Raw genomic sequence first — 18,024 nt, 5'->3', positions numbered from 1 at the left:
GCTCATTTTTACTAACTCAACTCGATTCATTTTTGGCAAGTTACGAATGAACCTGAGGTTGACTTATTTCTGCCAACGGTGAGTAATGGGAATAGAGGCTAAATTCTAGCACATGTGCTGCTAGTTATGTTTGGTAACTCTAAGTCCAACCAGGAAGCAATTGTTGCGAAAGTTTTAATATACTACTATAATATCTACGTCTGCGCAATAAAAATACAATATTTGTATTGATATATTTCGTGAAGAGAGATAAAAATAAATAAATTATACCTATATATTTTTCAGAAATATATAACCTATAATTTTATTTTGAACCGAAGTTGTAATCAGGGGAGTCGGCAATAGGGTAATAGCAAAGATGTTATTCAATTGTTGGTAAAATTAGACCCACTATCCATAAATTGGCTACAGAGATATTTTTCCAAACTCTCTTTTAACATCTTGTTATCCATTCCCGCCTTCCACCCCAAACCACATACAACACCCAACCGGAAAATGACCCTCCGTCTCCTCTCAGCTCCGCCGTCCTTCCCTCTCTTCACCTGCCACGCCACCACCAACACCGCTGCCGCTGCTGCTGCCCGCCCCCTCCCATCTCCTCCTCAAATATCGTCGTCACCGAGCCTTACTTCTTCAACTCAACAGCCCCCACCGTTAACGTGCGCACTTCACTGCCCCCACTTCCAATCGTACGCTTCACCCTTTCCCTTCCTTACTTATCATGCACTGAAATCCACTTACCGTTACTTATTACTCTCTCTTTTTTTCTCCTTTTTGAAAATTCTAAACAAATTATCCTCTTTTTCACTTGCTAATTTATTTAATAATTATTTATTTAATTGGTTTCATTTCAGGTGCTCGGGGTGCACGCACGAGTTCAATCTCCACCGTCCGGTTATATTGGACGAGGTTACCGATTTCTTTGAGAAACACGGCGTATCCGACTTCACATTTGATACTTGCAAACTGGTATCTATCTTTGTTTAACCCTCTTCTGAAATTCGCAAAATCTATTCCATTTTTTTTTCTTTTTTTTAAAAATGGTTTTGGTTTTTTGTGATTCTGTTTGAAGTGGAATTGGAGGTGCCGTGCAAAATTGGCCGTGCGTGGCTCTTCAACCAACCCTCTCATTGGGCTCTATGAGGAGGGTACTCATAACGTAGTTGACATTCCACAATGCCAAGGTCCAAAGTTTAATATATAAGGTTTTACTTAGAATTAATTTTTCTTGCAATCTCTTACAACTATTTTTGTTATTATTGAATTAAAATCAAATCAACATTTACAAATTGAGATCTGACCAACTAAGAATCATTGATTTGATTTTGATCCAACAATAACAAAGTTGCTATAAAGAAAAAGATGTTGTAAGTATAACCTATATCTTAATTATGTAATTCTTTGTTTATTTGGCTGTATGTGTTAGTGTGTGGTTTTTTATTATGTTCCCCTTGAATCGTTAGTGTTGTCCCATGTGACTGAGTCACAGGTTTGGTTCATGTAATAAGCCTCTTGCAACTACCGTGCGCATACCTAGTTCCTCTCTTTTATGTTTTCCTTTGTTGACATGAAATTGTGTTAATAATGCCAGTGTGTAATGTCTTCTGTGCGCAGCTCACCATCCTAATATTAATGCTGCCGTGGAGCTACTTAGACAAGGTATTTCCTTGTTTTGTTATTAACTGTATGTTTATTTTATTTTATTCTTCAATTTATTTATTTGTGTGGTTTTCCTCGGTGTCATCCAGGTATTGCTGAATTAGATATTGAGCCATATGTTGAAGATGAAGGTACTGGCAATTTGCGATATGTCCAGGTGAGCTGTTTATAAGAAGATCGAAAAGGGTAGATGATGAATTATGTTAACAGTTAAAGTTGTGAATTCGGGAAAATTAACCAATGGTGGGTGGGTGTTTGCAGATGGCTGTGACAACATACAACACCTCTCTTCCTTGGGCAGAAAGATATAAGAATGGTTACTTCTTAGTTCTTGCTCATGAATTATGTGGAGAAAAAAGGAATTGGTATTTTCTTACTGTTAATGGAATTGTACTTAGTTATTTCCCTTTAGTTCATTTAAATTACATGATTTCAGGAAAGGTTCAGGTTACTTTGGTTTGGAATTCAAAAAATGAAAACACGCCCAGTTCAGGAAAACTGAATGCATTAGCAAATGTCAGCTTGTTGCTTCCTTTCTATCATATTTGTTATAACTGTTATAAGAAATGGTGGGCCATGGAGCATATGATGGTTCATGTTTGATTGCAGTTTTTGTGGAAAAATGGTGGGCCACAGAGCAGGCTTCATTTAATTCATTCCGTGTGGGCCAACTTTCAGATCTCTACTGACAATGTGAGTTTAAATTGTTTTTACGAAACAAATGAATGGTTTGTATTCGGTGAATATTAGAGTAGATAAGGTGTACAGCTGTACACAGGGTCAATTTTGTAATTAGCAAATTAATTCAGTTCAGTTAACTGATTATAGTTGTAACTGAACTAGATGATGTGGCATAATTCTGAGGTCTATATTAGACCATCGTGTAACACTTTTTCACTTTAATGAACTATTCACTCTCTCTCTCTGTTCACTCTCGTTTTCCTCTTCTCTCTCTCTCTGATTTCTTTGATGGTATTAGAGCTTCAGTGACCATAAGGTCACGAGTTTGATCCTCACCGCCTCCCACTTGTGGAATTAAATAATAATAAAAAAAAGCACAAAAAGGTAAACCAAGATTTGGGCCTGTGCAATATCCACACTTCAAGTCCAAAGGGTTCTTGTGTGAGGGGGTGTGTTAGAGAATAATATAAATCATTAAAAAGGCCCTCACCCAACAATCACAAGTTGGATTTTAGAAGCAGTGAGTGCATTTTCCTTGGCTATTCTCCTACTCACAAAGGCTATAAGTGCTTGAACTCATCTGGCAGACTGTTTGTTTCTAAGAATGTTCTTTTTAATGAATCAAAATTTTCCTATCCACTTTGGTTCAATCCATCTTCCATCACTGCTACAAATAATTCATCTCCACCTGTTTTTAATTTGATTCCTTTAGTGACATCAACAATCAAGTCTGATGCTCCTGTACATCCATCATGCTCACCATCCCAGCAATGTTCAAACATTCCAAGTTCTCAAGCATCCAACAGCAACACCTCAACACCAACATGCCCCTTAGCTCAACCAGCATCCTCCCCATCATACTCGAGTCCTGTTTTATCCTCAGGCATGTCATCTTCAAACAACAACAGTTCTACCCCTCTGTCAACCTCAACTGCTGTCCCTTCAGGTTCAGGTTCTCCTATTCCTATTTCTTTCAGTCCTTCTTCTTCTTCTTCTGGTTCAAAATATATTCCCTCTGAACCTCTCAACAACTCACCAACTCACTCTATCACTTCCCTCTCAAAAACTGCTCACAAACCACAAATTTTGTCAACCTCTCTTGAACCTGTCACAATCAAACAAGCCTTGGCTAATACCAACTGGTTTTCTGGTATGCAATATGAAATGAATGCACTACAAGCCAACTCCACTTGGTCTTTAGTTCCTCTTCCTCTCAACAGAACTGCCATTGGTTGCAAATGGGTTTTTCGAGTTAAAGAAAACCCAGATGGCACCCTCAATAGATATAAAGCCAGATTGGTAGCAAAAGGATTCCACCAGCAAGCTGAATTTGATTACACAGAGACTTTTTCTCCAGTGGTAAAACCTATTACAATCCGAACTATTCTCACTGTTGCCATCTCTTTTGGCTGGACACTAAGGCAACTAGATATCAACAATGCCTTTCTCAATGACACTCTTGAAGAAGAAGTCTACATGCAACAACCTCCTGGCTTTGAGTCTCCTAATAAATCACTTGTTTGCAGGTTACACAAAGCACTTTATGGACTAAAGCAGGCACCAAGAGCTTGGTTTGACAAGCTAAAAACTTCTCTACTGCATCTTGGATTTATTGCTAGCAAATGTGATCCCTCACTGTTTATCTATAGGAAGTCAGCCCAATGTGTTTTTCTCTTGGTTTATGTTGATGATATAATCATCACTGGCAGTGACTCAATTTTTATTCAGTCTCTAATTCAACAACTTCACTCGGAGTTTGCTCTTAAAGACCTTGGGAAACTTGATTTCTTTCTTGGTATTGAAGTTCAGAGAACACCTTCGGGAGCATTGATCCTTACTCAATCCAAATATATAAAAGATCTACTCAATAGAGCTCAAATGGCAGAGGCAAAAGGCATTTCTACTCCACTTCAATCTGGCTGCAAATCTCTAAATATGGGTCCAACTACTACTCAGATCCGTGTTTCTACCGTTCCATTGTTGGGGCTCTCCAATATGCTACACTTACTAGGCCTGAAATCAGCTACTCAGTAAACAAAGCCTATCAATTTATGGCTCAACCTCTTGAAGAACATTGGGCTGCTGTCAAAAGAATTTTACGTTACTTAAATGGCACCTTACATCATGGTATGCTGTTACAGCCATGCAATCCCAGTCATTTATTTTCTATCACAGCGTTCTGTGATGCAGATTGGGCTAGTGACCCTGATGATCGAAGGTCTACTTCAGGAGCATGTGTCTTTTTTGGATCCAACTTAGTATCATGGTGGTCCAAAAAACAAAATCTTGTTGCTCGATCTAGTACAGAAGCTGAGTACCGCAGCCTTGCTCTAGCTACAACAGAAGTTCTCTGGCTCAAGTCTCTTCTTCATGAGCTTCAAGTTCAGTTTAGTATTCCCCTCATCCTTTGTGACAACCTGAGTACAGTCTCTCTGTCTCACAATCCGGTTCTTCATGCCAGGACTAAGCATATGGAATTAGATATCTTCTTTGTCAGAGAACGTGTTCTTACTAAAGAAATATAAGTTTGCCACATTCCAGCCATGGACCAAGTTGCTGATACTCTTACTAAAAGCTTATCTGCCTCACAGTTTGCTGTGTTGAGGGACAAAATCAGGGTGGTGGATTCTCTCAATTATCTCCATTCACCCTGAGTTTGAGGGGACATATTAGAGTAGATAAGGTGTACAGCTGTACACAGGGTCAATTTTGTAATTAGCAAATTAATTCAGTTCAGTTAACTGATTATAGTTGTAACTGAACTAGATGACGTGGCATAATTCTGAGGTCTATATTAGACCATCGTGTAACACTTTTTCACTTTAATGAACTATTCACTCTCTCTCTCTGTTCACTCTCGTTTTCCTCTTCTCTCTCTCTCTGATTTCTTTGAGTGAAAATGAAAAATGGTATGCTGTATGTGATACAGCCATACAGGGAAGATGAGTGTTCTAGTTGTATTTGGGATGGAAGGAGGGTGCTTGGTTCTTGTTTTGTACTACTTTTGAATACAAATCATATTAGTGCTTGAAATTTAAATCAGAGATATTGTTGATTCAGTATGGTCAAATCTTCATTTTTTTATTTGTTTTTTGGGTGAAAAAAGTAGTGTTATACAAGTTCTCCCTAAACATTTTATGGTGGGGAAAAAGGCTGCATGAGAGCATAGGGTCTTAAATATTATTTTTGTGACTGTATATCATGTTGGACTTTGCAACTTAGATTACCTTTGCAAATGATATCTCATAAACTGCAGGTTGGCAGGAAAGATGTTGATAATACATGTTTGAGGGGTAATCTTTGGATGCTGAAATCCTGAAACTTGATATCTCCACTTTAGATATTATGTAAAATAAGCTATTTTTATCTAGGATTCCTTGTATGCAGGTCTTGCTAACTTTTTAGACAATATATGATTACTTCATCATGCACGAATGATTGTTTTTATCAAAAGATTCATGCCTTCAAAATGCTTTCTTGATATCTCAGATAATTTTTGGGAATAAATGGAAACATCTTATTGGAGAAAGAGATTTTTGGGAACACGTAGGTGGAATTGATGTGTCCTTGGCCCCTTCTAGTTTTGGACAGGCAAACACACGGGTAAAGATTCTAATTCAGTGAATCATCATAATTTTCATGGCAATCAGGAAATGCATTTAATCAATCTTTTGAATTAGTTACTAACGAAGCACAGACCCAAGACACAAATACACACACACACACTACATATTGTGTCAATAAATAAATTGTGATACATGTGTACATACATGCATATGGTATTGATACATGAAGAAGTATATGAAAATATATCTAAAATATGCTTAGTATGTGTTAGAAACATATTTAGGTGTCTTACTAGTGTTAAATTATAATATAAATGCTTCTTTTGTTCCTAAGAGCATTATACAAAGGTCTCAGATTGTCAAGTGTCTGGTTTGTGTTGAACACAATAGGCTCTGTTTTCAAGGGCTTGTGCGAAGTATTGAACCAAAAGGAAAATCACATTAATATTGAGGAGCTCTGAGATGCATGAAACCTGCATTATGTGTGTGCGTATGAGTGTGTATCTAGTGTTCTTGCATCACTGAAGGCTAATGGGAGGACTGATGTCTCCTGTCTTGCTTCCTCCTTCTTCCAGGCTTTTGATGCCTTGCTTCGGAAGTTACAGAAATATGTTCCACATGGAGCATCTGTTGCTGATTTGTATGCTGGAGCTGGGGTCATTGGTTTGTCATTAGCTGCCACAAGAAAGTGCAGGCAAGACCTGGATGGCTCTAAACCTCTAAAATGTTATATCCTAAACTTTTGCTACATAGTTGATTTGGAGGATTTATGTTTCTAGTTGTCTTACAGATCCATTAAATGCATTGAGATTAACAAAGAGTCGAAGGTATCTTTTGAGAAGACCGTTGAACGTTTGCCTGCCACCACTGACAGCAGCATCACTTGGCACCATGCAGATGCTTCAAAAGTTAGTACTGAATATCTGAAGCCTCATCATATATTTCACGTTTTAACTTTTGACATTTTCCCCCCGTTTCATAGAACTATTATTACTACGACTTAAACTTTGGTATGCATATTTCTTTCATCAACCTATTTGAAGATTTTATTTGGAAAGAAAGGATAATATTTTTAATTCGAAGAGAGAAAGCATAGTGTTTCTCAATTTTTATCGTTGTCATGTGTTATTTGAAACTGATTGTATGAATCATTTGCAAGTAACAGGAGCCTTTATTGTGGCTTGTGGACTCAGACGTAGTTGTCATTGATCCTCCTAGAAAAGGACTAGATGTATCTCTTATTGATGCATTGCAGAATATATCATCTATCGAGCATAGAGTCTTATCATCATCTGAACGGTTGTTCCTTTTGTGAACTTATCAAGTTTGGTCAATTTTTGAAAATATTTACCTCAGCCATTTTCTGATTTAGTGCAAGTTAACTGCAGCTCAAACTCAGTCCAGGAAGAGAAAAGACCATGGGTTTTACGTGCTAAAGAAGCTTCAGTCCAGATTGGAAGCAAACCACCTCCTGCGAACATCCCTCAATCGATGCCACAAACCCTTATTTATATAAGTTGTGGATGGGAAAGTTTTAAAAAGGTATTTCCATACTTAATATTTTATGGGTGTATTTTGTTTTTTTCTCAAACTTGAATTCTCCTTATGTTAATGCAAGAAGTTGCCTACAGGACTGCAATTCATTGTTGTCTAGTAAGGCATGGCATTTGGAAAAAGCTCATGGTTTTAATTTCTTTCCCGGCACCCAAAGGTATTTATGTTTTTTCTTTATTTTCTTATTTTTTGTTTATTCATTTATTTTTAGTATTTATTATTTCTCAATTTCTTTATTCATGCATGAAAATCTTCCTTTTTCGTCATTCTCGGAATTACTATGTAATTGCATTTCAGCTTTATATTTATGTAGAACCTAAACATTAGATAATTGCATTTCAGCTTTATATTTATGTAGAACCTAAACATTAGATATAGTTTTTGTCCACTTCAAGTACTTGAGTTCTTGAATGTTTCATTACACTTATTGGTTACTTTGAAGAGCACGTACGTACACCTTACTATGTCATCATGCTCATTGCTATCCTTTTTTTTAGGTGCGAGTTCACAGACTTATCTACAACTCATGAATCATGTAGTTGTTTGTTTGTGTGTGTGTGTGGGTGTATCGGATCTTTTAGCTTTTAATTAAGTGTGGGGTGGGGTGAGAGCATATCCAGATGTTCAGTTAGACCTATGAAACATAATCACTGAATCAGGAATGCAAACAATGGGAACACCCAGGAAACTTAAAATTGCATTTTGGAGAGGAGAGATGTATATCTAAACTTGGCTTCTTAATAATACTTAGCATCCCTCAACAAACACACACATACACACTCTCCAACACCCTTCACTGTCTCTTCTCACTTAGGATAACACTACTATATAATGTTATGCCTGGGAAGTGTCAAACATATATCTTTTTCATCATGATTGATCTGTGAGGCCTGTGTGATCAATTAATATGAAAGGCATGTTTGTGCAACCTAAATTTAACCTGCTACTTGATAGAAGCCCTGAAGGCTTAATGTCTGTACTAAAAACATCAGACCAACTTGAGAAAGCTAACCGTTACTCTGTCAGTCAATAAGTGATTTTCCTATACCTTTTTCTCTTCTGGAAATAAATTTAGGATGCATAGTGTGGTCGATTCTATGGTTTGTACGTGCTTCTCCCCCTCCCCCCAAAATGTAAAATAATGTTAATTTGTCATTTGCCAATTGGTTGCAGCATTGAAGTTCTAGCGGTGTTCAAAAGGGGTCCTCAGAAAAAGAAACCAGGAAAGAAAAAGAAAAAACGTGTGCAAGGAGCTGCGAGACATTAATTAGCATGTGGTTCAATACAAGGGGTTTACACCTGCGAAACAGTGTGTAATTTTGAACGGAAGCAAAAAGGTGGATAAATTTAGTGGCAGTCTCAAGTGGAAAAAATGTTAGCATTGCCATTTTTTGTGGGGAATTGTTTTGTACTGGTGGAAAAGGGAAATTTTGTTTCGTCATTTGATCAATTTTGTAGGAAGAATATTAAAATTTGAATGTAGTTTTACATCGCTTTTCATCTCCACGCTTTTGATCCAAGTAATACAAAACTGAGGAATAACTTTTTGCGGAAATAAAAAATCAATTTATCCCAAGAAAGTTGCTTGCCCATTAAATAACTATGAAAGCTTCAATTCCTCTTTTCTCTGCCCTTAGATTTTGCCAGGTGAGGAAAGACTGTCAGAATGTTGTGGGCCAGTAGATCCTGCCTGGTCAAGATCCCAATCACAGGGGATACCTATGAGGAGGTCATATAATTATGTTAGTCATGTACGGTAATTTTAAATAATTAAAGATCAGCTATGACTTTTTTTTTCTCCTAAAATGCTACAATAAAAAAATACTGACATATCTAAATCATGTTTTAATGGTATTAAAATTAATAATGTGCTTAATAAACTCACCCCAGATGCCTGATACTTGGGTACTACAAGCAGATGGCGAAGTTCAACTTGCCTGAAGAGGACCATTGCTTTTGCTACTGACATGCTCTCTAACACTTTAAAGGGAGTTGTATTGGTGAGAGGATGTAGATCAACAAACATCTCCATTTCCTCACTTGTCACAGCCACCTCTTCAATATTCCCTTCTCTCTCAGCCAGCTCTACCCAGGTAAATTTCTCTCTCACTTGCCATTCCTCTGTTCTCCTTCTCTCTTTGAAGAACCACTTCTTCTTTAGTACTTGGATGAGGTGTGCTCTGAGAATCAGTCCATGCAGTTCTGTTACCCCATTGGCCAGTCCTACTCCTACCGGTGGTACTACCCTATCATCCACAACAGGGAAACCATTATGTGTAGTGTTTTTCAAGGCATCTACTATATTTGCTACCTTTTCCACTCCATGGAGGGGAATCACTTCTGGCTTTACATCAACAAGCTCACCCACAGTGAGATTTCTCATCCATGGTTCAGGATTTGCATCCATGAAAGGAAGGCCTTTCAAGTGTAGTATAATCTCATAGATGCTTGGGTTGAAACTGTCTCCTACAGTTTTGGCTATTAGGAGAACAATCATTGTTATTGGTAATAGGAGAAGATTGTTGGTGAGTTCAAGGAAGATCACGCAAAGGGATACAGTCATCCTCATGGAACCAGCCATGAGGGAGGCTGCACCAAGTACTGCAAACAACCCTTGGTCAATGTTTGTATGAGGTCCCATGAAGATGCCAAGAAGGCGGCCATAAGCTGAGCCCATAAGGATGATTGGGAGGAAGAGCCCAGATGGCACTGCAATTCCAAATGTAATTAGCCCTAATATGCAATAGAGTGCAAAGAAAATTAGGAGGGAGGAGGGTTGATATTCGTTAGGGGTGTTGGTTGAGAATATGTTTCGAACGGCATCATCATTAGTTGTAAGCAGCAAAGTAGCAAGATCATTGTAGTAGCCAGATGGGCAGTTGAATTGTTTGAAATTTCCAGAGCGTCCATTGGTGGGGCAGACGGACTCTGGTAGCAATGAATCATCACAAGGGGTGCATTTTGCTAGGAATGGGAGACCATATTGGCACACTGATGTGAAGAGTGCAACTGCAAGACTGAGGAGGAGTTTATGTATTCTTCCTTTCCTGCAATATTGAAGGTAGATACTCTCTCAGCAATCATATAGCTTTGATCTGGTCAATTTTGGTTGTGATGGCACTTGACAGTGTCTTTATGTAGAGTGTTGACCCAGGATACAGTTTGTGGTCAAATGCTACGAGTTTGGTTCATTTAATGCCGTTATTGATTAAATTTGCGGTTTTCTTTCTATTTTAGGCCTGAGCAGCTGAGCACACCTGTTTATTATCTAAATGATACAGTCTCATTGGATGATGCATGTGTGTTGACATAAAGTCGTGTGATTTTTTTCCAGTAATTATGTGACCTTAAAATTCATGATATGCATTGTTTTGAGACTAGAGGCTGGATATGGAATAATGGATGTTTGCTTACTGATTGATGAGATTGTAGAGTCTGAGGACCTTGTGTAGAAGATGATTATAAAGGCTTCCCAATACCCCGCCTATTATTCCAATGACTGCCACAGGGATGATATCCATCGCATGGTACCTCACAGTGACATTGCTTACGTCAAACATGATCAGCCCTCATTTACCAAAAAGGCCACATTTCCCAGAATTGCAGATTTCAATGAAGGCCCTGAGCAATACCACCACAACAGCTGTGCTGAAAAAAGTTCTCCATAGAAGAGCACTTTTCCAACAAATGAAAGAACATTCCTTATGTTTTAGCTGTTAGAAGCCTTATGTATGCTCAGGTATACACAAGACTTGACATTGCTTTTGTGGTTGGAGTGTTGGGAGATATCAAAGCTTAAACCACTGAAAAGCTGCAAAGAAAATGATGAGATACCTTCGAGGAACTAAGAACTACATGTTTATTATAGACAGACTAGACTGACAACTTGGAAGTGATTGCTACTCAGATTCATACTAAATTGGCTACATTGATTCAAGAAAATCGACTTTAGGATATATTTTTCTGCTACCCAATAGAGTTGTGTCTAGGAGAATTATCAAGCAGAGACCTTGACTGCTACTTCCACTATGGAGGATGAGTTCGTTTCGTTGGTATTCGATTAATATTATAATGGATTCAAAAAAAGTCACGTGATATTTGATTAGGATTTTAAAAGATTATTTTAGAATCCGTCCAAATTTATTGATATTCAATTAGGATTTTAAAGAATGAAATCACAATTCAAAAATCCGACGATTTTAATGAATTTTCTATTGGTGTGAATTTCGTGAGACTTTTTAGTGAAAAATATAAATAGGATGTCTCTCTCAAAACCTTATCCTAACCTCTTGAGATTTTTCTAGCGCAACGTTTCAGGTTGACCCACTCGAAATCGGGTTCTCCATTGGAGCTTCATCAAAACTAAAAAATAACTTATTTTTGAGCCATTTTCATTACAAAACCCAGAAACAACAAACCAACGAGATTTTAATATAATCTATCTCAAAAACAACATATTTTTGAGTCATTTTTTTAGAAATTTTTGAAGTTTAAAAGTTATTTTTCAAGCTATGGTTGCAGTTTTTCTTGACACAAAAAAATGTGATTTTTGTATTAAAAACAATATAAAATAGTGAAAAAATAACAGGAACTAAAAGTCTCAAACCAATTTTCGTTTTACATCAATGAAACAATATCAATTTAAACAAAAATTGAAACTTTTATAATATAAACCTTATATTTCGTAACAATACATTCATGAAATTTCTTCACCGTAAGAAAGGATTTCAAACAATTTTTGTGTCAATAGATAACTACAAAATTATTTTTCAAAAGCCCCAAAGCAATTTAAGATTTCAATGTATCGATTGAAAAAAAATTTAAAATTTTTTCTAAACTTTCATCTAATAAAATTCAAAAACTCAGATTTGAATTTTTTTTAAAATATTCAATGTAAATATGCGTATAATATATGATTAGAAAACTTTATGACATAGAACAAAAATCTCAAAATTTTCAAGATCAATTAAAAAAATTCCAAACAAAAGTTTTCACAATGAGCTAATCAATAACAACAGCCATGAATGTAAACAACAACGCCGTCATGGCCGACGTTAAACAACAAATAACAAAATTCCAATGCTTATCCATAGTCTATCTTGACCACCCTAATGGCTAAACGACTCTGCGTTTTTTAATTTGAACAAGTAGCCGTCTTAGTTCAACGCCGAAGAAACCGTGTCACTTTGAATGATCCCCCTCAGCTGGTGTTCCCATTCGACCTTCATGAGGACCTTCGTTGTAGGTGGAAAACGGATTAAAAATAGCACGGACTGTCGCAGCAAAATCGTCCGTGGAATACGGATTAAAAATAGCACGGATTATCGCAGCAAAATCGTCCTCGCCGTCGTCATCATCATCGTAGACGATGGAAGATATGATCTTAGGGGGAAGATCAGAGTCGGAGTCGACGCCAAAGTCATCGGTCACGGGTACAATGGCGTCGCCGGCGGCCAAGAGCCGGTCCTCGGCGTGAATTTGGTCAGAGTGAATGGTGAGATCACCGCAGGGAGTGAAATCGCCGTCACATCGGGTCCCGGCAATGGTGCAGGCTCTGGCGAGCGCGGCCAAGCCTTCATCCACGTCGTCATCGTCTTCTTCCTCAGTGGCGAAGAGGTTTTCTTGTTCATATTCATCGGCGCGATGAGCCATTAGGGTTTTGTCTTCACTTTCTTCACAGAGTGAATGAATGTTGTTGGGTGTTGAAGTTGGAGTTGAAGGCGGTGATTGGCACATTGAAAATCGTGTGCACACAAATACAGGTGTTAAGGGGCCTAGCCGAGCCTATTTAAAACAAAATAAGACAACAAAAATTTATCCAAATAAAATATACAGTCAACAGCATTTCATAAATATTCATAAATTTAATATATATTTAAATAGCATAATATAAAACAAAATCATTCAAAAAGTATATTTAATTAATAAAATGGGATGAAATGGATTGAGGAGAGAGAAAAGGCTATCACAAGTAGTATAAAAAATATAAAATAAAAATATAAAATAATATATTAGGCCAGTCTGAGAGGCTCTAAGGTCGAGCTTTTGAATTGGAGCATAAGGTCTTTTTATTAAATGAACTTTTATACAAGTCCAAGCCTGGTTCCAACAATCAATTTTAGACATAAAAGATCAAGCCTTCATGAGCCGAGCCAAAGACCCCTGGCTCGTTTAGCACCCCTACACACAAAGCAAATAAATAAAGCTTCAAAATATATATGTAAATATATAGGGTTTTATAAGAGTTATGTTGTAGGAAAAATGATTGTGTAATGTTATACAGATTCGTTTTGCGTGCCTTAGTTTTTTTTTTTTGCTTCAAAAAGTGTGGGCTCCACAAAATATTGTGTGTGTAGAAAACTTTTTTGTGTCATGTGACATGATAGATACAAACCCCAAATATATAAATATATATATACTCCCTCGTTAGAGCCGTTATTTTTCAAAGACTCTTTCAAATTTTGCAACAAAATCAAGTGCAATCCAACATTAATTACAGGGCAAATTTGAAACTTCTCGGGTGTATTGGATTGAAATTTTAAAGAATTTTAATGGATTATTTTTTGATAACAGAATTTGTTGGTATTTGATTATGATTATTTTAGAATTCGTCCAAATTCATTGGTATTTAAACAATGGAATCACAATCTCGTGGTATTCAAAAATCCGACAATTTTAATGGATTTTCTATTGGTGTGAAATTCGGGAGATATTTTAGTGAAAAATATAAATAGAATGCTTCTCTCACAATCTCACCATAACTCCTAGAATTTCTTGAGATTTTCTTCTTCCTTTGGCAGGTTGACCATTCGAAATTGGATTTCTCCGTAAGAGCTTTGTTAAAAAAAAAAAAAAAACATATTTTTGAGCGATTTTCATCATAAAATAACCCGGAAACAACAAACCAATGAGATTTCAATATAATCTATCTCAAAATAACATATTTTTTAGCCATTTTTTAGAAATTTCAAAAGTTTAAAAAGTAATTTTTCAAGCTATGGGTCACGTTTTTTCTTGGCACAAAAACATGTGATTTTGTATTAAAAATAACATAAAACAGTGAAAAATAACAGGGGAACTAAAACCCTCAAACCAATTTTCGTTTTATATCAATGAAACAATATCAATTTAAAGAAAGATTGAAACTTTCATAATATGAACCCTATATTTCGTAACAATACATTCATGAACAAAATTCATTCATTATAGGAAACAATTTCAAGCAATTTTTGTGTCAATAGATAACTAAAAGCTTGTTTCTCAAAAGCCCCAAAGCAATTTAAAGTTTCAATGTATCGATTGAAAAAAAAATTGAGAAATTTTTTAAACTTTCATGTAATTAAACCCAAAATTTCATATTCGAAATTTTCTTAGAATATTCAATGAAAATATGCATATGATATGTGGTTAGAAAACTCTCATCACGTAAAACAAAAACCCTAAGATTTTCAAGATCAATTGCAAAAAATTTCAAATGAATTTTTTTATGAACTTTAGGTTCTATTATATGCAAATTTAGAATTATTTCTATTATTAAAAAAATTGGTCTTATAATCATATATGCATAGCTTTGATAACAAATGAAAAAGATAATTTTCAACCCATTAGATATATGAAAAGCTGTTGTTTAATAATTTTGAATGTTTGTTAAAAATTATATTATGTTTTACTGATTGAGAAAATTATATTAGGTTTTACTTTTTTATTATTAATTTCATTGCATTTCTTTGTTATTTTTTTATGGGGAAGATTATACTTACAACCTATTTTTGTTTACAACTTTTTACAACTATATCTTAACCATTGATTTTTGTCAATCAACGATTATTATTTTCGCAAATCAAACTCATTAATTAATATTTAATTTGCATGAATGATAGCTGTTGATTGACGGAAATCAACGGTTAAGATATGATTGTGAAATATTATAAACAAAAATAGGTTGTAAGTATAACCTTTCCTTTTTTTATTGACTCTTGTAATCTTGAATGTTTGTTAAAAATTCATATGATTTTTTAAAATCTTATAAATCCATATTGTCCTTTCAAATCTTATAAATACTATTAAAATCCTTTAAAATCCAATCTTATAAAATCTTGATTGTAAAAAAAAATCTTTTAAAAATGTCTTTAAAGTCTCTACAATTCTAAATAGTCTTTCAAAATCTATAAGATTTTTTAGCTCAAAAAGTCTTTTAAAATCCTAATCCAATATACTCCCTAAAGCTTCAAAATATATATGTAAATATATATATACTCCCTCGTGAGACCTAGGGGTGTAATGGGCTGGGCTAGGCAAGGTTTTTCCTTAAATAGGCTAGGCCTGTGTGAAAAGCATTACGTATGGCTTGGCCTATTAGCCTGTGTAGGCTCCAAATTACAAGTCTGGTCTGACCTATATTTAAAACATAAAAGCCTTGGCCTTGGCCTGTTAGTCTGTTTAAGCCTATTAAACATTCAATAATTAAAAGAATAACTAAAATAATATTATTTTATTATTCGAAATTATTAAATAATAATTTTATTTATTATATTTTAAATAAATAATATGATATACTGTAATAACCAAAAATATATATATATATATATAATAATTATCAAAGTAATAATGTATAAAATAATAGTAATAATAATGAATAAATAAATTAGTATTATTAATATTAATATGTTTGTTGTAGATAAATAAATTAGTATTAGTAATAAATATATATATATATATATATTAAATTATGTATAATTTATTTAATTTTTTATAATCAGTAAATTATTTTTAGTTAAATATATTACTACACCCTCCTAATACTAATAAATAATAATAATATAGTTACTACTTATTAAGAATTAAATAAATATTATTAATTTAAATTAATACATAGGATAACTATTAGATATATATGGCAAGGAGGGGGCCACGTGGAACACCCCCCTCCAAGCCACAATGACAACTTACTAGAATGTGAGGAATATAATGATGTCAATTTGGTCAGGTAGTAAAATGATGTATAAAAAAAAAACAAAAGAAACAAAAGGGGGAATGAATCAGCTTCTTATCGTAACTATATATATAGGTAGTCTTGTCCCTTTCATGTGGTTAAAAAAAGAAAGAAAGATTGAGAAGCTGTGCGGCTGTTAGAAAAAAAAAAGTAAGAAAATTTGAGAAAATTTTACAGAGAGCAACAAGAGAGGAAGAAGACAGGGATAGAAAAATTGAAAGGTAGTATTTAGAGAGTAAAACTTTCTCTCTTTTTTCTTCCTTTTAGTTTTATTTTATTTATTTATTTTTAGAAAATTATAATGCTGTTATTCTGCCAAAATATTATTTTTATTTCTTCTCTTATTAAATATTATTTGCATCTATATTCTTACCTTAATCTTTCTTTTAATTCTGTTTTAACTCTTATGTTATTAGGATATTAATTAAATTTTAAATTTTTCTTAGTAGTAAGATTTAACAAATTATTTGGTACCAAATAAATAATAAAAGGATGTGTAAATATTAACTGTTTGTTACTACTGTGAACTGACCCTCAAAAGTTTGGGATCAAATAGTTAGGATAAGGGACGCCTTATCATGGCTTGAGCTCCGCCATATCATAACTGTGCACAAGTAGGAGACCCACAAAATTGGGAATTAAATTGGCTTCAGTTAGATATTACATTATTTATTGTTACTATTATTTCAGTTATAAACTAACTTGGGAGATTGATATTTTCCATTATTATGGCTGGAATGGTTATAGTTCAAACATCTCAATATTACTGAGAATTATCTCACAGTTGTTTATTGTATGCTAACCTTTCCAGAAAATCATCATGCCTGACCTATCTTTTTCTGGAGAAGGATGGACTGTGAATGTTTATTTTTATGACGATCGTTGGGAATTTTACATAACAGTTGGAAACCAAGGAGCAGCAGCTATATTTCATGCAGACAGTGTGGAGTCCTATACTTATAGGCTAGACTAGATTGAGAAGTATGTAATGAATAAACAGTGTAACCTGATGTAGTAGGAGTGTAATATATGTGTGGAACCGATGTAAAATATTTGGAATGTAAGATATTTGTACTAACTTACATCCATGTGTAATAAATGAAGGATGTTAGTGTTTCCAGTTAATCTTTCTAGATTTATTTTCTCATTTATTTTGGTTATTTATTATTATTTCTAAATATATTTATTTACTAAGAGGATGTTACATATACGCTTTAGGCTTATAGTCTAGACATGTATAAAAAAGCCTATGGCCTATTTTCTAAATAGATATTTTAAAAGTCTAGGCCTGTTCTATTTTAGTATTTATAATAGGCTAAGTCTGGCCTAATATAGGCTAGCCGTAGGTCCCTGTAGGCCAGCCTAGCTCATTTACACCCCTAGTAAGACTCATCATTTTTCAAAGACACTTTCAAATTTTGCAACAAAATCACGTGCAACCTGATGTGCCTTCAGCACATGGGTAAATTCAAGCCAAAAAGAGAAAGATTATGAGTTAATTCTCAGTAAAAAGGCAACGTTTAGTGTTACTTTGCTTAAATTCCAATTTCAGAATTACACAACTGATTTTAT

At 34.8% G+C, this 18,024-nt stretch overlaps 1 protein-coding gene and 1 pseudogene across 2 annotated transcripts; one reads left to right on the top strand and one right to left on the bottom strand.

Annotated features, from left to right (window-relative positions):
* The first annotated feature begins 435 nt into the window (after nucleotides 1-435).
* Nucleotides 436-8,991, top strand: LOC133311100 (uncharacterized). Of its 2 annotated transcripts, none has more exons than XM_061512117.1 (15): nucleotides 436-689; nucleotides 855-969; nucleotides 1,073-1,184; nucleotides 1,615-1,659; nucleotides 1,749-1,816; nucleotides 1,921-1,975; nucleotides 2,096-2,175; nucleotides 2,269-2,352; nucleotides 5,830-5,943; nucleotides 6,482-6,600; nucleotides 6,697-6,814; nucleotides 7,072-7,205; nucleotides 7,295-7,448; nucleotides 7,538-7,617; nucleotides 8,634-8,991. In XM_061512117.1, exons 1-15 carry the CDS (start codon nucleotides 496-498, stop codon nucleotides 8,725-8,727), a joined length of 1,566 nt encoding a protein of 521 aa, XP_061368101.1. In that variant the 5' UTR covers nucleotides 436-495; the 3' UTR covers nucleotides 8,728-8,991. The 2 variants fall into 2 exon arrangements, with proteins under 2 accessions (XP_061368101.1, XP_061368102.1); XM_061512118.1 differs by having other exon boundaries at nucleotides 1,615-1,674; nucleotides 1,764-1,816; nucleotides 7,072-7,208.
* Nucleotides 8,992-8,999: 8 nt separating this feature from the next.
* LOC133311110 (chloride channel protein CLC-b-like) lies at nucleotides 9,000-12,506 on the bottom strand (annotated as a pseudogene).
* Between the last annotated feature and the right edge of the window lie 5,518 nt (nucleotides 12,507-18,024).

This window comes from Gastrolobium bilobum, unplaced genomic scaffold (genome assembly GCF_033153095.1).
Source record: "Gastrolobium bilobum isolate Gb01-03AN ecotype WA unplaced genomic scaffold, APGP_CSIRO_Gbil_v1 utg2457, whole genome shotgun sequence".
NCBI classification, from domain to species: Eukaryota; Viridiplantae; Streptophyta; class Magnoliopsida; order Fabales; family Fabaceae; genus Gastrolobium; species Gastrolobium bilobum.
Note: the sequence above shows the minus strand (reverse complement) of the source record. Positions and strands in the feature narration are given on the sequence as shown.